This window comes from Motacilla alba, chromosome 9, assembly GCF_015832195.1.
Source record: "Motacilla alba alba isolate MOTALB_02 chromosome 9, Motacilla_alba_V1.0_pri, whole genome shotgun sequence".
Classification (NCBI taxonomy): domain Eukaryota; kingdom Metazoa; phylum Chordata; class Aves; order Passeriformes; family Motacillidae; genus Motacilla; species Motacilla alba.
Genome location: NC_052024.1, coordinates 24,722,904 through 24,745,208, shown reverse-complemented (window position 1 = coordinate 24,745,208; position 22,305 = coordinate 24,722,904). Strand labels below are relative to the sequence as shown.

At 52.1% G+C, this 22,305-nt stretch overlaps 1 protein-coding gene across 1 annotated transcript; it reads right to left on the bottom strand.

The window, feature by feature from the left end:
* Positions 1–348: 348 nt before the first annotated feature.
* GPR149 (G protein-coupled receptor 149) lies at positions 349–8,851 on the bottom strand. Its single transcript, XM_038145926.1, has 4 exons — positions 7,835–8,851; positions 6,815–7,007; positions 5,851–6,200; positions 349–1,107 (listed from the first exon to the last, which is right to left on the bottom strand). Exons 1-4 carry the CDS (start codon positions 8,774–8,776, stop codon positions 547–549), a joined length of 2,046 nt encoding a protein of 681 aa, XP_038001854.1. The 5' UTR covers positions 8,777–8,851; the 3' UTR covers positions 349–546.
* Positions 8,852–22,305: the final 13,454 nt, after the last annotated feature.

Below are 22,305 nucleotides of genomic sequence, written 5' to 3'. Positions count from 1 at the left end.
CATCGTTTTCTTAGTGTTGATCTTCGTGTACTTTCAGGCCTAATCAACAAGAAGAGAGATTTAATCCGTGAAACAAAGAGCAGCCAATGAGCTCTAAGTGATGTCCAGGGGTTGGAAAAGTATTTCTGGTATTATGTCGATTTAGATATTGACAAGGACTGCAAGTGAGTCAGAAGTGCTGTAGCCTCCCACATGTGGAGCTGCTCCCTCATTTGCACAGCTTCCTGCAGACATGCCACCCAGGGCCAACAAACACCACAGCTGGGGTTTAAGATTTTATTTAGGATTCCCTTTAGACACACGTGTGCCTCAAATAAATAGGTATATAAATAAATAACTTAAAACCCACAATGGAAAGCTGTAAAGCACTTGAGTATCTGTTATCCCCTTGATACAGCATTACCAGTTTGAATTGATTCAACAGTGCACCTAAATAAAATCTGCATGATAGGAAAAAATCCAGCTGATCCTGTATTTGCTGGGGTAACTTGGTGCAAGGGCAGCACTGTCTGTCAGAGCAGTTGAGGCGTGCACTAAACGCCTTTTTCAGCTGTTGCCCTGCTGCTCCCGCTCTCGGTAGGCTTTGTTCAGCAGCTGTATGTCCTCCCGGTAGCCAGCCCCGGCCGCGTGCTGCTGCTGGCTGTTGCGCCGATGGGCCTCCACGGTGTCGGGGATGGAGATGCTGAAGTCGCTGTTGGACGGGACGAGCAGGGAGTAGGAGGCGCTTTCCCCCAGCTCGCAGCACACGAACCTGTTCTCCTTGCGCGAGTAGCGCAGCGAGGGCGAGCGTGCCTGCGTGGAGGACTGGCTGATGTTGCTGACGATGGACACGGTGTCCAGGGCCTCCTCGTTGTCACAGATCTCCAGCACCTCCAGGTGAATCTTGACGCTCGTGTCAGCGAGCGCGTCCCGAGGCTCGCCCGGGCCCGGCTCGTGCCCGACGCTTTTGGAGCGGTACACCTCGATTTTCTTGGCCGTGGGCGTTATCTTCTGGCCCTCGGAGCTCACCTCGTAGGTGGACAGGGAGAGCGTTTTGCCCGTGGGGGCCTGCAGGGACACGGTGCCCTGGAAGGCGCACAGAGGCACGGCCAGGGCCCCGGCCGCGCGCTGCAGGGGGACAGCACCGTTAGCGCTGAGACTGCCCAAAACCCAGCACAGATCAGCCACCCTGCTCCCGTGTCACCTCCTCTTACTGCCTGCTCCCTGCAGAATTTTACACACACAGAATTGTGACTTGAAAGAGTAGCAAGAAGTTTTTTGTGTTGTTATACACCTGTGTGTATGGAGTCCCAAGTGCCTCACTATGAAATCTACAGAATATGAAAACAGTTTAAATAAAAGCTGATTCCTTCAGTGCAAGGTTCTGTCCGGTTTAATCGAACTCTTTCATTTGCCAAACTGAACATGAGGCACCTGGAGGGAGAATGAGCAATCTCCACTTGCTGGGGAGCAATCTCCACTCCAGGTCTGGAGAACATTTCCTAATCAATTTCTGAAAGTGCCTCTTTCTGAAAGTCTTCTCAAGCTTTCTCTTGAGAAATCAGTATTTACTGTTAAAGTGAAAAAGATTCATCAAGCCTGCCATGTCACTGGCCAGTCAGTAACCAGGGAGACACTGAATGCTGTCATTTCCCACTTGAACAGTTCCAGTGGAAATGTTCCATTCCAGACACCTTTACCTGTTTCTAAAGTACAGAATCCACTTGTCAGTGCGAACCACGATGCTGTGCTCTGGGGAGCACTGTGGACACAAGTGCTGTGACTAAACTCATGGTTATGGGGCCCAAGGGAGGGATAAATGCATTTATCCTGGGTTTAGGTACAGCCAAGTAGCACTGATTATTACTGGAATTACTTTCAGTATAAATGATTATTAATGAGAACAGAAAGTGACCTTTATCTTGTCCTTGATACCATCATTAAATACCCATTTTTGCTCCTCATGACCCATTCATGGCAGTAAATAGGAATCCACCAGCAAACCAGACTCTGCTGGAGCATCCTGTGAAGTATTTTGCCTCCCACTCCCACGGTTCCCTGCAGTTCAGCCTTTGCCTTCAGCTCCCAGCCCTTCCCTCACCGAGTTCCACTGCTGGTGGAGAGGATTCCCCACGTCAGGGCATCCCCCATGCAGCCCCTGCCCACGATGCCTGGGGAATGTCCTGGCTGTTGGGACCTGGGGCAGGGATTTCACCAGAGAGCTCCATCTGCCAGCACCGGCATTTTCTAAAAGCAAAGACCAAAAAATGCCGGTGAAATAAATCACAAAGGTCCTTGTTCCTTACGGAACGCTGCTGCATTCTGAGCAGAGAAATCCCTGCGGAATCAATCAGGCAAATCCCCTCGTTATTTAATCACACATCCACCTTCCAGGGGTCACAGAAGACAGGAGGACGCTGTGGTTGCCACGAGGTAAAGCCTCCCCCATGCTGTGGGTCAGGAGCAGGCTGCCTGTGCTGCTCCCGCTGCCTGAGCAGGGTCTGGGCTGGATTCCCCAGGGAGGATATTGTCCACAGGGAAGCCTCGGGTGTATCTGGGGCCCACAGCAGCTGGGACAGGCTCTGACAGACAGATCTCCACTTGGAAATGGCCAAAGCAGCAGCTGGGGCTGAGTGGGACACCGCACGCCATCCCAGCTGGTTCTGCAGTGTCTGGTGACAGACTCAAGCACGAGGCCCTTTGCAGACTGTCCCTCACATTCCTGGTTTCCCAGGCCCTGGAATGGGCAGACAGGTGTGCCAGCAGTGTCCCAGGGAGGCACGGGTGCACTGGAGTCTGCTCCTCCTCCCTGGGACAGGGCTGTGCCCCGGGCAGCACCCAGAGCACACACAGCTTGTGCCGTGTGCCTGTTGCTCCACTGGGCCATGCTGCCTTCCCAAACAGAAAACCAGCAATCTAAAACAGCTCTGAGGAGCTTGCATTCCTAATTAGTCTGGTCAAACACAGCTTGAGATGAAAAGGTCTGTTTTTAGAATGTTTCCAGTAAAGATCCTGGCTTTTCCTTTCCAGAGACAATGAGTTTTCTCTTTGTTTCAAAATAGAGGCTTAGTCTTCAACTTCCCTAAGAGTGCAAATTAGCTGCAGTGAAATTAATTACTGCCATGATTTGCCTTTTCTGAGGCTGACTGCAGTAAATGCAGAGCCAGGGGGGTATGGCAGGAAGAGACAAGCTCACCTCAGATGGCCTGAGCCCAGCCCTTGCCATCGGCCTGGCAGCTGCAGACAGACCTGGATGTGTATCTGCCAATACCAGGAGATGCAACAGAGCAGCCACGGTGAGGACACCCTGGAGGGAAGGGCTGTGGGAGCTCTATCCAGCCTTGCCCTCCTGGGCACATCTCTGCTCTCAGCGTTCCCTGCAGTTCCAGAGGCAGTGGGGCTGCAGCAGGAGCAGCCAGCAGGAGCAGAGTGCACACGCCTCTGGGAGCGAGTGAGAAGACAAAGGGGAAATGTTACACTGATTTTCCAGCCACAGGAACCTCTTTGGAAACCAGGAACAAGTTCCAACCAGCTGAGCAGGAAGAGCCCCGTTGGGAAGAGCTCAGCACGTCAGCAGGGGTGCAGACTCCCACCAGCCAGTGGGCAGCAATGAGAGCCTTCAGGGCCACTCCTAACTCAGCTTCTGTGCTGTGCCTGGTGTTCAAGGGAACGTTCTCAACCTTCCTGCAGCCAGGGAGATGCTGTGTGTTTCTCATGTTAAATACTCCTGCCTGCGCTGGCTCCTCCTCAGTGAAGTCACTTGCACAGCCTCCCCTCTCTTTCCTTGCAGGGCACATAAATAAGTCCTGTGCAGTCTCTTCAAAGAGTTTCCTTGAGGCAACCCACAGATGAGGTAGAGAAAAATAATCAGCAAGCCTGGAACAAACTGCCAGCCTAGGAGATTTTTGTTGCCTGAGGGCACTGAAGCATAGACAAAATAAAACATGACATATTTACCCTCAATCTCTTTAGGAAGGGAGATACACGGGTGTTTTATGAGATGTTAAAGGTATTTTTCAAAAATGCAGCCGAGCAGGAGTTAGAAATAACACGTACAATTTTCTCTCTCCCTCTCCATTACAGCCATCCTATCATCTATTCAATAAACCCTGCTGCCTCATTCTCTCATGCCACTTTTATTCCAGAGAAAACACCTTGATGGAGCAGCTCTTTACTCACGGAACAGACAGTGAAGAGACAACAGCTCCACAGTGATTGCTGTCACCCCAAGGAAGTGCCACTCTCCGAGCCCACAGCTTCCAGAGGGAGCCAAAGGCATCCTGGGTCCTGTCTGGCACCTGCTCTTCAAACAGCTCCATCAAACCTGCTGATCCACACCCGTGGGGACGGCTGAGCCCCTGCTGCTGTCAGTTCTTACAGCTTCTCCTCTTGATGAGAAAATCAGCAGCACTCCTACAGGAACCCCTGTATTTATGGACTGCCAGAAGAGCCCCTGTGTTTCCTGCAGAAGGATGTGGCCAGTCAATGCCAGGGGAGTCTCCTTCTTTAACACACGTAGGAAATGCAGAGTGATGGGAACAGAGTGACTTTTCTTAGACTTTGGGACTTCCAGGCAGGACGAATAAAGGAGATGGTTTCCAGCTTATTAATGCGTGGCCCAAATTGATCTTTCATCCAACATAAACCCGAGCAATGCATTAAAGTTATTTTTACAGAGCTTGCAGGGGTTTCACACTCTGCCCTTTCCCAGCTGCAAAGCAAATGTCAGCTGTGAAGCTCTGGCAGCTCCTGCTGAATGTCAGAACCAGGCAGAGCTGTGGCTGCGAAGCCTGGAGCTTTTACCCCACAGGAGCTTCAGTGCCTGGCAGAGGGTTATACCTGGGAAGGTGTCAGAAGTGGATGGGTTGGGATTCTTTTAATGCAAGAAGGCAAGAGTCCGTCCATCCGGCAATGCCATACAAGGCCCCAGGGCACACGAAACACCCGCAGGCAGTCACAGCTGCTCACAAAGGGCTGCTCACACCTGCTGCAGACCAAGGCTGCAGCTGAACTGGCACCAGGGCACATGGGGAAAGGAGTTTTCTATTTTTTTTTAAACATCATCTGTAAACTCCTGCAAGGAGTTGTGAACCTGGTACAGTGATTTTATTAACCAAGCTGTACATGGCACACGAGGCCTTGGCAAGGACTGGCAGATTAAAACCAGGCTGAGTCATCACTCCCTTTTGCCCCCAAATGCAGGAATTCATCTCTGCACGCTGCAACAGAGTGAGCATTGGTTTTTTATGAAAGGATGATCGGTCACATTTGAAATATCAGCCAAATTCCTGCTGTGACTCAGATGATGAACTTGTGTTTATCAGATGGAGAGAGAAGCCCATATTTGAATACAAAATACACCTTATCCATCTCCTGTGCGTGTGCAGAGGCTGAGCACGAGCTGATCTGGCTCTGAAGTCACCCTGCTTGGATTAGGTGACTTCCAGAGACCCCTTCCTACATGAAGCCTTCCAGAGCCCCTGTCTCACAGACTTCATGTGGGCTCTCACCCCATCCCACCTGCTGTAATGCCCAATGGCCACTGAATTCCACTGTGGAATTCTCTGGAAAATGTCGTCTTCTGGAGAGAAACTTCCTATTCATTAAGATAAAGTAACATAATTGATACTTGCTTCTTACCATACACAAATCATGCAGGTGCACACAAAATAAGAAAACCCCATGATTAAGAAGACAAGTGAGAAAATATTGCAGGATCAACACCTGCAAATAGGCCTGTGGTGACTAAACATTACAGATGTATGAGTTTTACTAAAAACTGGGACTCACAGAAGTGTCGCTGTCAGTAAAAATCACTCCTCTTTCATAAGGAAACTCTTACTATCAGAAAAGAGCAAACTCCTGCTTTACCTGCCGGGGGTTCCTCTCGGATTTGCTCCGGCACCACTCCCAGTCCGAGAGCTGGGGTGTGTGGCTCTCCTGGTGGCACAGCCTCCACTCTGCTCCTTCGGGGAGCGCCGAGGGGTGGGTGCTGGTGGCCTGGCAGGGCCCTGGGCCAGCAGCAGGGGTGCCCTGGGGGCCGTGTGCCAGCGCCCCGGCCCCGCCGTCGCTGCCTGTGCCAGGCTCCCCGCAGGCAGAGCTCACCGGGCAGGACCAGGGTTTGCCGTCGCTGCTGGCGTGGGGAGGGCTCTCCAGGGATATCCTGTAGATGCCATAGCCTTGCTGGAACGACAGGTTGAACTCAAAACCGCTGCGCTTGGCTGAGGGGGAGGGAAAGAAACTGTGTTAGGGGTTGGGACCAAAAAGAAAAATGAGGTTACAAACACAATGGAAATGACATGCTAAAACGTGGAATAAATTATCCAGCTCCTGCTGGAAACAGGCAATTTTCCCTCCATTAAAAAAATGAATTGTTGAGAAGAAAGACTTCTGAGAAGGAGCTGCCTTCTAGATGAACTGCAGTCGTTCTCTCTGGGAAAGAGGCTGAAGGGCAGCAGGGGCAGCAAAGCCACTCTGCACCTGGATGATGTGTTTAAAGCAAGTGAAAGCCATGCACTGAGGATGGCTGCTCTCTAAGATCCAGGAGTTCTTTCTCCCTGAACAAGCAGGAAATGTCAGGAATTCATCCACTGATGGTAGAGGATTTTCACTCCAGAGAATGGGAAACAACTCCCACATCCTCAAAAAGATTTAGCCCTTAACATTTGCAGTTGAGACCAGATGATCCCTGTGAGCCTCTTCCACCTGACCCACTCTGTTCCTCCAGCTATTTTTACACAATGCCCAAGGAAAAACAGGGCTCTAGGAGATGCCAAGAAGGTTACCAGGGAAGGCGTGGCAACCTCTGTCACACCAACAACCCTTCCACACCTACCTTTGGCACCTGGTGAAGACACTGCATAGGAGCTCCTCCCGCAGTTGATGACGCAGCCGCAGGGCAGGTGCAGCCAGTGCTGGGACAGGACAAACACCGGGGTGACCGCGGCAGCCAGCACCGTCAGCAGGAAGCTCAGCGTCTCAGAAGAAAGGCTCTGCAGCCCAGTGAAGTGCTGGACAGCCATCTGTATCTGAAAGGCAGAGCATTTTGAAATTTAAATCGCTTTGGGCACATGAGATGCTTCCAGGAACAGGGAGAACATCTCGCTGTGGATGTGACACCACTGCAAGACACAGATTGTCATTAGTGTGTGCTGAGGACAACACTTCTGCCTCCGACAGACAGCAGAGGAAACACGCTGACTGCTCTCCTCTCACGCTGCATTTCTCAGAAAAACCCTCACTGAAGCTAAATATAGATGCTGAGCACCATTGAGCAGCTGCCAGAGCCAGCCAGTGCCGTGTGGTACCGAGGAGCCCCAGCCTCACACAGCCGAGGGCAGGGGTAAGTGCCCCAGAGCCGTGTTCCCCGTTCCCAGCAGATCCCTTTCTCAGGTCCTGCTCCCAAACACACACACCTGCCCACAGCAGCTCTCTCTCCCACCCCAGCTTGTAACTACAGGGGTTACAAAGGTGCCACCAAACTGCATTTTTCTACCAAACTCCGATTTTTTAACCCAAAGGATGTGTCTCAGAGGACAGGACAGAGGGGCTCTTAGCTCAATCCCCAGCCCCAGAATGCTGAGCAAATGCTGTTTGGCACCTTACTGCCCCTGGTGACATGGATGATGTGATGGGAGAGTGTCAGAGCCATGAACCAGGCTCTGCCAAACCCACTGGGCACCAGCGAAACCCATGCAGTGACACAGACCTGCTGGAGAGGGCTTCTGCTGGCTCAACTACACTACGAGGAACAGCTGCAATGGCCACTGCTCATCTCTTTCAATCCATGGCCCACAGGTGACATCCCACCAAAATGTAAGTGAGCATTGGAAAGTGAAGCCGTCTGAGAATTTACCATCATTGGCAGCCAGAGAAGGACTTTGGTCAGTGCCAGGATCAGCGAGAATCGTTTCTGGGCAAAGCCCACCGTGAAGCTCCTGCTCTGTGTGCTGCTCTCGGCCACACCCTTCCCAAAAACTGCCTCCGAGTTGTGGAAAGGCTCCCGGGTTTTGTCCCCAGGCTCCAGCCGGGGCAGCGGAGGGGCAGCAGCCCCGCAGCCCCGCGGCGTCCGGGGGGAGATGCAGCCTCCAGAGCCCTGCAGCTGCTCGCTGTGCAGCAGCTGGGGCTCACCTGAGCACAGCAGCTGCAGGGTGAGGGGGGCAGCCAGCACTGCCAGGAGGGAGAGGCACAGCGAGTACACAACGAGCACCAACAGGACGTAGGAACTGGCACAGTCGGCAAAGCAGCCCCAGGACGTGGGGCTGTACCTGCCCCAGCCACAGAGAGGCAAAGTGCACATCAGCAGACTGACAGTCCAGATGGTGAGGATGGCCCAGACCACGCTCACACGGCGCTTGGAGGAGCTGCAGCCCAGTGTCCCGGTCGTGTTGAGGGTGTAGAAGTTGTAAGAAACTACAAGAGACCCTTTCAGGTTGCTAGCAATGCCCTGGAATAAATACAGAAACGCTGAGGTGGCGCACAGAGGCTGGGGGAGGACTTCGCTTGACCACTGCATGAGCATGAAAATAATCACTGGCACGATGCTGATCAGGTCATCTGCTGCCAAAGAGGTCACAATCATCGAAACCGTGGTTTTGTTCTGCAGTTTCAGCAGGGAAACCAGTGAATAAATGCTGCCCAGAAGGGCTGGGAGCGCAATGGCAAAAGTCAAGCAGAACAGAAAGACATTCCAAGATCTCTGCTCACTGGGTTTGTCCATAATGCTGTGATTCTCAGTCAAGAAGCTCGTCCCATTGAGTGACAAATTACCAGGAGTTTCCGACATTGTCCTGGGCATTTTTCCTTTGTCTTCTCACTGATTCTGCAAGTTTTCACCAGCTGAAACCAGAACTGTCAGCTCCACATCACAAGTTTCTTTGTTCTCCTAGACTCTTCTTCTGTGGCATCTGATGAAGAAATATTCAGGTGGCAGCACCCCCAATGACCAGAACTCAAGCTCTCAAAAAGCCAGGCAACAATGAAGTAGCAAAGGCGCTGAAAAAGCATGGAATTCTTCCAGATCGTCCCCGTGCTGTCAGACGGTGAACCGTGGCCGCCGGGGTGTCCGCATGCCGCTCCCGGTGCCGGATGGCAGGCGCTGCCTCCCCGGCGAGCGCGGCTGCAGCGGCAGCAGCCGTGGGCAGAGGCTGCCGGAGCGGCCGGGGCTGCGGCGGGCAGGGCACGGCCGTGGCCGGGCTGTGGCAGCTCGGGCAGCGTGGGCAGAGGCTGCCGGAGCGGCCGGGGCCGCGGCGGGAGCGGCCGTGCCGGCAGGATGGAGCGGGCAGCCGGGATGCTGCCGGCCCGGCCCCTCCCGGCTGGAGCGCAGCCCGGAGCGGTGTCCCCGCCAAGCCACACCTCCGCCGAGCGCTGCCGGCTGATGTCAGCCCAGGATGCCAGCCCAGGATGCCAGCCCAGGATGTCTGTCAGCCCGGGATGTCACTGCCGGCAGTGCCGAGCCGCTCCGGGGCTCGCACTCCGCCGGGAATGCTGCTGCTCCCCGGCTCCGGGCGGCACGGGCGGGATGCGGGACGGGCTCTGCTCTCCCTGCGGCATTCCCACTCCCACTCGGGCGCACGGATGCTCCCGGGCACCTTCCGGGGACAGCAGGGAGCTGCGTGGCTGAGGCAGCCCGCTGGCACCTGCCCGTGCCCGCTCAGCTCAGCCTGGGGTCTGAAAACTTTCATTCCTCGCACGACCCCAACGCGAGCCTCATCGGGGTGGAAAACTGCTCTGCTGTACCCTCAGCAGCCACAGGCACCCTGCCCTGGTGGCAGAGAGCAAGGAGCTTCCTGCAGGGTCCCTCAGGATGCTCCTCCTCGCCCATGTCCTGCCCATGCCTGCTTTCTTGCCCTGCCCCGCTGCAGCTCTCGGGCACTGCGGGCAGAGCAGTCCATCCTGTGCTCCCGTTTGTGTTTGCAAGGAGATGTTCATCAGGGCTCTTGGGAAGAAAGGCACTTTTTATTGCCTGGCCCGTTCAAGGCAGGTGACTTATTACTTCAGTTTGTCTTCTCACACGGTGTGTCTGTGATCTGGACTGCACCTTGCTGCTCCCTGCGGCAGCTTTTAGCATAACTTACAACACGGTGAGATTTCCTCCAGTTATCACTGCCCCCCGTGTCCCGAATTTTCTGAAGAAACGGGGAGAATGGAATGCCACAGCTCTGCCAGAAAGGCACAGGTGATGATGGTGCAGAAGCCTGGAGGCAGGGGGAGGCAGCGCTGTGTGTGTGTGTCCTTGGCAGGACTGTGCCAGGCAGGCAGTGAGCTGCAGGCTCCTCAGTGCCTGCTCCTTCCTCCTCTGCCATCAGCCCCCTGCGTGGTGGAACATCCCAACACCAGAGCTGTGCTTCACTGGACATGGATTTATTCCTTATCCTGCTGTGAATTCCTCACTCGGGAAAGGTCCCAAAGAGGAGATAGATCCATTGAGATGGGACCTCCCCTCAGGCCTCGCTTCACACAGCAGGCTGGGAGTGGAACTCATGGAGCAGCCTGAGGTGAGTGATTCTGGGTTTGCTGTGGTGCAGCAGCAGCAGTAGAACACCTGAAGCCCAGAGTGTCAGCGAGGTGACACCTGGCACTGAGCAAACCCAGCCATGCCACACCGCTCAGGAGCCACTCCTGCTTTGGAGGCTCCAAAAGCTCTGTGGCACCTTGGAGAAAAAGCCAGTGTTGTGCAGTCTGTAACAGCACACTGTGGTTGTGATATTTTATGAAAATCCCTTTGCTAGGATTTTCTTCTCCTGAGAAGCTGAAGGGCCTCAGCTTCAAGTGTGAACAATTTGTGATCTGCTGCTGTGGGATGCAGCAGGTGCTTCCTCCATTGCTCAGTGTGGGATGTTTCTGCTTGGTGGCCAGTCCAGGGGGCAGCAGCTCTCGGACTCTCTGGAGTCACAGAACTTTGTTATTCATTTTCCTTTTTATTCCTGCCTCGCCTTCTGATGAATCCTTTCTCTCTGTTCTTTGTAGTCTAGTTACAGTGTGGTCTTTTTAATGTAATATATATCATAATATAATAAACCAGCCTTCTGAAATGGAGTCAAGATCTCTCCTTCCCTTCACCAAGTCCTGACTGCCCTGAAGACCCACAGTAATAGCACAGCACTGGGGGAAACTGCACAGGGAGGGTTAAACGTGGGATCCAAACTGCTGAAGAAACTGTTATCCCTTTGTGAAGGGGGGGGAATATAAAAAGAAGAGGGCATATGCTTGGAGTGACCCAGCTGTGAGCCCATCTGGAAGCAGCAGAAAATCAGCTGTGTGCATGGGACTTTCTCCAATAATGATAAAATTAATGGCTGAAAGAGCCATGTGTAAAACTGCACATTTCCCTGCCTGCTGTGCATTCCCAAGAGCTCTGCCGTGGCTTGTCTCAGCCCTTCATTGCTCCATCTTTACTTCCCCATCACCTTCTCTCCCACCCAGCTCCAAGGAAGGCAGAGGGAGCAGATTGGGAAATTCAGCCCCAGGAGCTGTGATCAAATTGAGTTTTAATGACAGACTGAAAGCTCTGGAACCAAATTCTGCCTCTAGAGGACCAGGAACTTGTGTAAGAACAGTGCTGGTTAGCAGTGCTCTTACCTACACTGCATTTGATGGGGAACCTTCAGCCCAGGCTCCAGGGCTGCCAGCGGCTGTAGCTCCTGGGAATCTGTGCCTTGGGAAGTGCCCTGGCAGGGTCAGAGTTCCCCGTGTGTCTGAGGAAGGGATGCTCAGGGCATGAACACCTGACAAGACAAAGCTCTGCACCCTGATTAGGAGGTGTCAGGTTGGGAACACGTGGAATATTGAAAGATCCGTCCAGAAAGGAAGTGCAGAGCTCTGCCACTGACATCAACTATTTCCTAATGATTCCAGTCGAGAGAAAGAACTCATGAATATTTTAATGAGACTGTGAGGGGAAACCTCCCAAAGACCATAAAATCACACTTAGCAAACAGCCTTTCAACTGCAGGGACAGTTCCAGCCTCTGATCTGTGGCTTCTGGGACTCAGATTGGGACAGAGACTGCAGAAGCCAGGCTCAGTGCCAGCCCGAGCTGGGCAGAGTGTGTCAGCAGGACACCAGGCACCACGGAGAGCCTTGCCACAGACATCTTCCTTCATCAGCCTAGATGGAAACCATGGCTCACTGCCCCAGAGATGAAGGTTTCAGAGAAAGATAAAAGAAATAACGCTTGAGAAGAAGCCAGAGTATTTTCAAGCACTGAATCTTTTCAATTCGTGCGTTTATCTTATTCCCAGGGGCTGATGACAAACTGGGCTCTGTGCTCACGGGGAAGCAGAGTGCCCATCAGTGTCACTGTTGGTAAAACACTGGGACAGGCAGTCCCCTGGCCCTGGGGACACCCAGCTCCCCCAGGGGAGCCCCAGGCCCCTCCTGGGAGCATCCCTGGGGACAAGGAGGGACGCGAGTGCTGCTGCCCTGCCGAGGCACGGGCAGGAGCCGCGGCTGCCCTGGCAGCAGGGAGCTGTGTGCTGCTCACCACGGCATGGCTGCTGCTCTGCTTCATTTCAGAGAACGTTTCCCACAGCCAGGAGCAGGCAGGGCTCCCGTTAGGCTGGGTTTATGCAGAGCCAGCCTGGCTTGTGCTGGGAGAGCTGAGAGCTGAGGATCAGCAGCCCCTTACGCAGCGTTTGCTTTGCAGAGCATGTTCTTATGAAATATGCATGTGCTGAGAGGTGATTAGGATGCAATTCCTCATTTTGATTAAAATGCTGCTTCCTTTATGTTTACTGAGCTTCACAAAGCAGCCTGATTTGTATGCTTGCATAGTATTTTTGTAAGGTTTTTTACAAACTAAATTTAACTTCACTGCTATGTGTGCAAAAATGAATGCAAATATGCAACTTTCTTTAGCTTACAGTTATTAACCTGAGAGATAAAGTGTTAAGTTCAAGCCCAAAATGATGGCTTTATTGTTGGGGTGGGGTGCTGGGGTGCTGGCATTATTTTTAATCATCAGGAACCCTTTTGTCCCAGGACTACATGCCCAGATGCTGCCAGATGCAAATTGGGACTGGAAAAGCAGTTTAAGTTAGAGCTTAAGTTAGATAATCCCATTTGCAGTATCCCATCAAAAGCCTTTACTGCTAGAATTCCTGAAGTTGTTAGGATCTGCAAAAAAATTTCCTAGTCTAGAGAAAATTGAAACTCATTTGGAGGAAGCTGCATTAGATGGCAAAATGGGCCTTTCTTTCTCACAAATGGCAGAAAACAAGCCCTAGGGGACAGAAAAGAGATTTATGTCACAGGAAAAGGTGCAGTAATTTTGTTTTCCCGGCCATTTCACCAGTGCTTTTATTACAGATTTTGTATTATCCACTCCTGTGCCAGCACTCCACCAGGGCCTGACAACATGCAGTAGCACAGTGTTCTGAAACTGAGCTGGCTCCTGAATCAGATTCTGTTATTATTTTAATGTCTCACGTACCACTGCCTCTGAAAGTCCTGCCAGAAGCCTTTTCACAGTGAAGATGTCACTGGCCTTTGAGCCCCTAACAGTGTCCTATCTGCTATCCTGTTTTGAGACAGTAAATTTCCTATTTCCTTGGCAATGCCCAGCCTCCCTTCAGTCCTCAATTTCAATTAGAACAAAGATCTGAAGGCAGTGTTCTGGTATCCCTCACTGGGTATCTCTAACCTTCAGCAACAGGCACTGGGAAGACTGGGAGCTGGTCAAGTCTGGCACAGCTCCTTGTTCACTGAGAACACGTCTCTTAAAGCCCCCAAATCTGTTCAAACAGAAGGCAGAACTGAATTCTTCCTGCAAGAAAACGTCCGCCAGTGCCAGGATCCCTCCACTCCATTTCGTCTGCTGATAAGAAAATTCACGGGAGTGACTGTGTGATTTCATTCACCACTCTTCAGTGAAATATTAATGAGCTTTTTTCACTCTCCTCTGCTTCTCAGAACTGTTCCACCCTTTATCTCCTGCCAGATTTGGATGAGGACAGCAGCAGAGGTCACCATGACAATGGTAACTGTGAGCTGCTTAAGCACGGGATGGATTTATCCCTGAGCATTGCCAAGGCCACTCACAGATGTAGTAGGAGTCCTAAATGCCTGCTTATCTTCCATTGAAAACATCTCAATCAAGCAGCAAATCGTGATCAGAGCAGCAGCTGCCTGCGGGGTTCCTTGGGCACTTGATGCAAGTGCAGCACTGCAGCCACGAGCAGACAATAAATATTGGTCTGTATAAATGCTAGGAAGACATTTCAGAGACAAGACATTGAAGTGGGAAAAGGAATCAAAACGACTAAGCCAAATTCCAGTGGAAATTATATCAGAATCCAAAAATCCTGGAGTCAGTGGCTTCCCAAAGGCACAGAAAATGGCACACGTTGTCCCAACACAACTGCAGGTTGCAAAGCAAGCTGCAGGTGAAAGAACAGACGGAACATCTGCAGTGCAAAGAGCAAACCCTTCAGGCTGAGGGCTAGCAGCAGAGCCTGCTGGAAGAGCAGTGATCCCTCCCGTGTGGGTAATGGCCAGCGTCAGCCTGACGTGCAGGGCCTGACGTCAGTGGGAAATTCACTGTCCTGAGAGCTGCACTCCAAGGATCTGCCCACGGGGAGGGAGCTGCTGCCCAGCCCTGCTCCCCACCACCCTCAGCCTGCTCCCCTGCACCTCCCTGCCCAGCAAAGCCCGCGGCAGGAAAATTCCACTTTCCACAATGTGCTAAGAAAAACTGAAAGAAAGATCCTTCACTCATTTTCTGTGCTCCCAGGAGACACCCACCCTGCCTTTCTAAACTGCATTCTCCCAGCTCAATAAAAGGACTGTCCTTACATCATGGATAGCAAACAATGAAGTCATTTCCATGGATATTTCCCTCTTTCCTTGCTGCTCACATGCTGCGTGGCAGCAGGCAAGGGAGTCTCTCCCTGCTCACCACAACACCCAAGGAGGGCTGGGATTAGGGCAGGAACAATATAGGGGGAGATTTTTACTTCTTCTTAACTTCCTGCACACTCATTTTCGGGTAATGTATCGGTTTCTGTGATCTGTTTCCAGATCAGATGCACTCAGGGTGAGGACAGCCTGTGGCAGAGCTGCCGTGGGCACATGAGGGCCCTGCCAGGAGGGGACAGACACTGATGACAGCGACAGGGGCTGCCTGAGCCACAGCTTCTGTATGGCATCCCCTGGAGCAGGAAACTGCCACCAGAAATCAGCATCTCCACCTCGGGCACTGGATGAGAAGTTTTAAAGGTCTTCTGTCACCTCTGGCAGTCACACCCTGCTGCTGAATGCAGAGACCTCAGAGCACCTTCCCAGGCAGGAAACCTTTCCCTGTCAACCACAAACAGCAGAAGAAAGAAGGACCCGTGGCTGTCTCCTGAGCCACAACCCGTTCAGAAAGCCCCAGAGCCCACTACAGCTCACACCAGGGCTCGGAACAAGCTCTAAATGGGACATTGTAGAACATAATGAACTTTCACTATTCATTCTCACTCTGGAATCTGCCCGAACATCTGTGCTTGTTGGGATTTCAAGTGGGGTTGTTCAGACAAAATTACAGGAGAATTTGCAGTGTGTGAGAGGAGGTTCTGGTATGATCAAAGGAAGAAAATCAAAGCTTTACAGGGCCTCGCATGACAACATTGAAGAATCTGAACTTTCATTCTGCTCATATGCACCTCACTTGCTGCTTTTGGGACTGTTCAGGAGTGCCCAGTTCATGGCTCCTGGTTTCCACCTGTGTAAAACTTCCCTGAGTTCAGAAAGCAAGGCTGACATCACAGGTTCAGGGCAGCCTGGGCTTCTAAAGGGTAAAACACAACAATTAAAGAAACCTTGATCTCATGCCATACAGTCACCAAAAGCTGGGATCAGTGAGGGCTGTGGAGACAGGACTGTGCTGCACTTCTTCCTTGTTCAGGATTGAGTTTAGTCCTTCCTGACAATCCTGAGCAGCTTTTGTTCTATTTTTACCTCCTCAAACACAGGATAATGTCCCTGAAAGCAGAGTGAGAACATCAAAACAACTTCTGGAGCCAAAGTTCAGGCCCTGGAATCAAGGAACCCAATCTCTGACAAAGCTCCCAGAGCAGGCAGCAGTGCCAGAAATGGCTCCCAGACCCAAATCTTGCTCTGCTAAAGCCTGGAGCAATCACTCCAAAACCTGCATCCTGTCAGGAGATTTCACACTGCTAAAAGATTCCAGGGAAGTGGAGCCAACATTCCTGCAGCCAAGGAAAGGTTTCCTCTCAGGAAAACAGTTGGAGATAGTCTTGAACTAATTATAACAGAATTTGGACGACGCCATGAGACTTTCCAAAATAGGGAAATCCTTACTACTTAACTGAATTTATTTAGGAAATAATAAATAAACGCCCCAAAATTAAGGACAAAGCAAGTTGTAATTGGGAGTACAGAAGGATTTTCCCTTCTGAAATTGCAGCCTTGAGCTCCTGCGGAGCTGCGCTCAGTGCATGAGCCGGTCCCAGGCTCGGGCGCTGCAGAGCTCTCTCTTCCAGCAGAGGGAGAAGGAGCACAGGAGAATGGAAAGTGGAGAATGGACATCCAGGAAAGGGGATCAGCTGTGACAAGAACCACCACAAACCATTTTCCCTTTGTTTGGATTCCTGTCCCAGTTTGGTGGCTGATGAGCATCAGGTTATTGCGACATCTCTCCTTGTCTTATGCATTGCCAGGACTCCTGGCACAGAATAGGGACCCATTTTCCAACTTGCATGTCTGGTTTGTTTTTTATTTATCTCGCTTAATTACCTGTAAATTTATACTGGTGATACAGCTTTTCCACTCTAAATGTCTCTGTTCTTGCTCAGCTGCTTTGAGCAGAAAGCCTGGCACCAGAAATACGCAAGATAACTGCATGCACAAAGAAAAATAAATACACATGAGTCACAAAAAGCACAGCTCTTGCTCACATGCCTGCACTAAAAGAGCCAAGTTCTGCCTTCAGTCACCCTTCAAAGGGGTGAAGAAGTGACAGCTAAGGTTCAGACACACCACCCTGGACGTGATGGAGTTCACATCCATTTTCATGATGAAGTGGTAAAATATGGATGTTCCATGAAGACGCTTCACTCCAAAGGCCCAGAGTGCAGGAAGGACTGAAAAATGACAGGCAGGAATTGAGCTCAAGAAGCTGCTCCCATCAGCTGGCTGGCCCAAGCAGGATGCTCAAAGGTTTTGTGCTTTCCTAAGAGTCTAGACCAGGCTTGTGCTCCGTGGGAGATGAGGAATCATAATTACAGGCAATTTTAGCCCAAGCAGCTGAGTGAGAAAGGAGCAGAAGTGAACTGGTCACTCGTGCAGGACGAGGGGCTAAAACCAGCAGGGAGCTGGGGGAAATAGCACAAAACGCATTGCAGGTTTTGTCCTAACGATTTTACAGGTAAACTCCGTTTGAGGAGACCCGGGCCGGGGCAGGCGCCGCTCCTCGCAGCAGCGCGGCACGGGGACGTTCCTGCAGCAGAGGGAGCTGCAGCCCCGCGTTTGCACCGCGTGTGCACCGCGTCTGCACCGCACCTGCACCGCATCTGCATCTGCACCTGCACTGCATCTGCATCTGCACCGCACCTGCACCGCACCTGCACCGCGCCTGCATCTGCACCGCACCTGCACCGCACCTGCACCGCGCCTGCATCTGCACCGCACCTGCACCGCACCTGCACTGCATCTGCATCTGCATCTGCACCGCACCTGCACCGCACCTGCACCTGCACTGCATCTGCACCGCACCTGCACCGCACCTGCACCTGCACTGCATCTGCACCGCATCTGCACCGCACCTGCACCGCACCTGCACCTGCACTGCATCTGCACCGCATCTGCACCGCGCCTGCATCTGCGCCTGCATCTGCACCGCACCTGCACCGCGCCTGCACCGCGTGTGCACCGCACCTGCACCGCACCTGCACCGCATCTGCACCGCATCTGCATCTGCACCTGCACTGCATCTGCATCTGCACCTGCATCTGCACCGCGTGTGCACAGCACCTGCACCGCACCTGAACCGCACCTGCATCTGCACCTGCACCGCACCTGCACCGCATCTGCACCGCACCTGCACCGCGTGTGCACCGCACCTGCGCCTGCACCACACCTGGACCGCATCTGCACCGCATCTGCATCTGCACCTGCATCTGCACCTGCATCTGCACCGCACCTGCACCGCGCCTGCACTGCATCTGCATCTGCACCTGCACCGCGTGTGCACAGCACCTGCACCGCACCTGCACCGCACCTGCACCGCACCTGCACCGCACCTGCACCTGCACCGCACCTGCACCGCGTGTGCACCGCACCTGCATCTGCACCTGCACCCTGCAGGGACCCCCGACAGCCCGGCCCAGCTGCAGGTGCCGGGCAGGGTGACAAGGACACCGCGGTGCCTCTGAGCCGCGGGAGGCTCTGGGCAGGTGGAAGCCGGGGTTTCCCTCCCTCAGCGCGTTCCTGGTCAGGGCAGCCCGGCAGAGAGCCGGGGGTGTCCTGGGGTGCCAGGGCAGTGCTGTGCCCGCTGCCAGGGGACACCACAGCGACAAAACGTAAAGAAACCAGCCACTCATTTACTGCCAGACATCCACAGCGACACCTTCCTAACTCTTCCCGCTGCCTGCACTCTCCCTTTTGGGCCAGATTTCTGCCTCTCGTGTGGCAGCCCAGGAGCCCCGTCCAGCCCAGCCCCGTCCAGCAGCACAGGGACAGCGGGCACACCCGGGAGCAGCGGGCAGCACTCTGCTCCAGACAGCACACGGAGCCCGGCAGCACTGCTGCTGCTGCGGCTGCTGCGCTGGAGCTGCTCCAAAGGGTGCCTTCTGTGCCCTGTCAGGCACTTCTGTGAGCCCCAAACGTGATGGAGTGCAAAGGAAAGAACCTGAACATCTCTTTGTGCACCTGGCTCCGGCTGTTCTTCCGTGGGTCACCCTGAGGTGTTTTGCCACCACCACGAGGGGTTTGCACGATCCTGCACACTCGGTGTCTTCCCTGATTCCTGATGACATTCAGGCAGGACCTGAACTTTACCCCAAGTTTTCTGTGCCTGAATATTCCAAGTAACAAAAATCAAACTTGTACAAGATTGGTATAAGGTGAACAAACGATCTAGAGCCTCATTATGAAAAGTTAGGTAAAGGGAAAATCCCTAAGAATGAAATGTGAAAATTAAGGGCTGCACACAGATGCTGAAGAGCCTCATCAAAGTTCTTTTTTTCATGTTCTTATAGGAAGGATGAGTAACTGGAAGATACAGTGCCTATACCTTCCCTTTGTCAGTAAAGATGTGACTCTCAACCTGTTTTCTGCATCCCCAGATAAGGAGATGATTTACTGAGGTTCCAGCTCAGCCCTGAGAACCAGCAGGAAGGGCTGAGCTCCTTCCCATCCCCTGTGTGTCGGGGTGCCACTGTGACACACCTGTTGTGACACATTCAGGTGGACTGCAGGCTCTGTGGAAAATGGGTCTGGTGATGTTTTCCCTTGCCTTGTTTCTGCAGCAGAGGCAGGCTGGCTGTGGGATGGGGTGGCTCTGCTGGGAACTTGCTGGCTCGGGTGTGCTTTGAGCTGCAGCACCTGCAGGGCAGCACTGACCCACGCCTCCATCAGTGAGCTGCTTTCTGTGTCCCCAGCCCTGCCCTCAGAGCAGTGCTTCAGGGATCTCTGGGGTTAAAACATCTTCTCTCAGTTCTGCTGCAGCTCGTGAATTGGCCTGAGTGGGTTTGAGAGCAAAGTTTGGCTGCAGGAGGGTTTCCTTGTGTTCCATTGTGGCATTCCTGCTGATCCCTCACAGCACGAGCAAGACAAAACCAATTTGTGAAGTGGATTCTTAAAAAGCCCTCTCAGCCGAGTCAGAGGTGCCTGTATTGTGCAGGGCCTGGAGGCAGCTGGGGGAGTTTGGCCACATAAAAAAGTGATTGTTTTCAATGCACTCCCCTTTGTTCCAGGAGAACAATGTCCTGAAGGATCTCCCTTCCCTCCCCGTGGCCAAAATCAAGTATGAACAAGACCCGAAATAAGCCTGGGTGGTGGAAGAGACTTCTTTAAAATCCACATTTCCTGCGGACTTTTTGTTTGTTTTGCATCGTTGTTTTATACTGCGTGGAAAGGACTCAGCAGAAGCAGTAACACAGACAAAGGCCTTCATAAATAAGGAAAAACTCTCTTTCTAAAATACCTCTGCCCTCTGGAGAGCTGGAGTACCTGCCACTGGAATTCAGTCAGCATTTTTCTTGTCTAATCTCCACGTGATGATCTCACATAGCCCTAAATGACTCAGCGTGTTTATTATTTTTAACAGGGAATATTACAGTCTTTCACCTACTTTTAGGCCACTATGTTACTTTTTTACATTTCATTACAGAAACAAGCAATCATTTCTAATAAAACATTGTAAATTTCTGTATGTGCTTCTGCCTAGTCCTAAAAGAATGCAGCAGCACTGACAAGGGCTTGAAGAGATTTAAAAGGATGATAAAAGATTCAAAGACTCTGCATCTTTGATCTCAAATTATATTCTAAGCTGTGTTATTAAATTAAGTCTAAATTAAATGTCAAATATATGACATGCTCTAATTGGAGCAAGGTTAATTGAAAGCATCTCCTTGTAGTATAAATAAAGTATAAATTGAAAGCATCTCCTCGAACATCTCTTTTAAACTGTGCCTTCTGTGCTCAGCAATGAAAGTTCACCCAGGCTCTGAGGCAATAGCTAATCCCTCCTCGTGTGCAGCAGTCACCCCCCAGTGAAGTTCCCTGAGTTCTTTGCAGAGCATCAGGGGTCCACGGGCACTTCCAGGGGGGCTGTGCAGTTGTTCTTGTCAAGGACTTCCCAGTTTTCAGCAAAAAAGGCAATCCCTGAGAGCTTTCAGGAATTTTGGGGAACACTTCAGCCCTCCCCACTTGCACTTGCTCCAAGTCCTTCTCTCTTATGTGCTTCTCACGTGGGAATTTATTTACACTGAAATCTGCTGTTTCAGGAGAAGCAGCTCACACAGAATTGTGTTCCCCTGTGCAGATTGGGAGCAGCTGGAGCTGAAACCAGCACAGGAGACTCAAAATGCTGCTGAGCATTAACCCTGCGGGCAGAAATAAAGAGCACAGGCAGAACGTGGGGGAGAGGAGCTGCACACCCCTCGTCCCAGGCAGGAGGCAGCTTGTTTAACTCCCTCTCATAAGGGCATGGCCCAGTGCCACTCAATATCCCACTGCCCCCAGACAGGGGAAAGGATGAAAAAGCAGGACAGTGACACTCAAGGAGAAAACCATGTCCCAGAGCCCTTTCCCACTGCTGTCACAACAGGAGGGGCTGCAGGCTGCAGGCTGCAGAAGGGTAGGTCAGCATGATCAGACACTGGAGTGAGTTATCCCAGAAGGGACATCTTGGAGAAAGGGAACTCAGGCACATTTCCATGTGGAAATCAATTCAGACATAAATGCTCTGGCTGGACAGTGTTGTCCAGCTCCCTGCATTCATTCCCACAGCCCTTATGGGTACCTGCAAGAGGCCCTAAAGGCCAGGTGACAGAATTGTAATCCCTCTCTTCCACAGACCTGTGCTGCACCAGCCAGAAGGGAAGACTGAGTTCTCTTTTTGACCCCTCCAAAGCCAGCTTCTACCTGTCTTTCACCTGAGTTTCAAGCCCTGGTGTATGAAGAATAAAATATTGTAAGCCACGTGGTGAATATTCCCTGCAATCCCTTCACACTGCTCTAGGGTGTCTCAGAAGCTACAGGGACTTGTGCAGTTTGCCTCAGACAGAACAGACCCCTATCTGTGGTGTGAGCACACTGCAGGAGTTTTTATGACAGACTTTCACTCATTTTTTCTCACAGAATTCTGTGGGAGTCTGACTGAATCAGACACGAACAAGAGCTGAATCAAAACCTCAGGGCCTGGTTCACTGGGCACTTAAGATGCAGAGTTAATCCCAGAGTGAAAAAAGTCAGTTTGCAGTGGAAGCTCACAGGACTGACTCACTGGAGTAGGTTTTCTCACCTTCCTGATATTCCTAGAACTCGGTCTTTCAAGGCTGTCTGTGACACAGCTCACCAGGAAAACTGTCCTCATGTCCTGGTCATCTTTCACAGAGCAGGATTGACTCTCTTTGCCCCTTCTCTGTAACTGTATGGACACACCAGCTGGGGTAGTACAAGCTCAAATAGGCATTAATGAAGGTCTGTGGTTCCGTCTCTTCATCATCCCTGGCTACCAGAACTTACAGGCATTAATTCCTTCCTGGCTGCCAGGAAGTGAAAGCTCTGTAATCCTTTTATTATAATTTAATAATCCACCATTTCTTTAGCGCTGTCCCACCGCTGTTGCCAGCTAACACTTGGAAGTGGGAGTATTGCCAT

Excerpts from the sequence above, each read along its gene's own strand:
- GPR149 (XM_038145926.1), bottom strand. The coding sequence starts at position 8,776 with ATGCCCAGGACAATGTCGGAAACTCCTGGTAATTTGTCACTCAATGGG. Across the intron at positions 7,008-7,834 it reads TTCTCTGGCTGCCAATGATG|ATACAGATGGCTGTCCAGCA; the intron begins GTAAATTCTCAG and ends TCTGCCTTTCAG. Across the intron at positions 1,108-5,850 it reads CCGAGAGGAACCCCCGGCAG|CGCGCGGCCGGGGCCCTGGC; the intron begins GTAAAGCAGGAG and ends GTCCCCCTGCAG.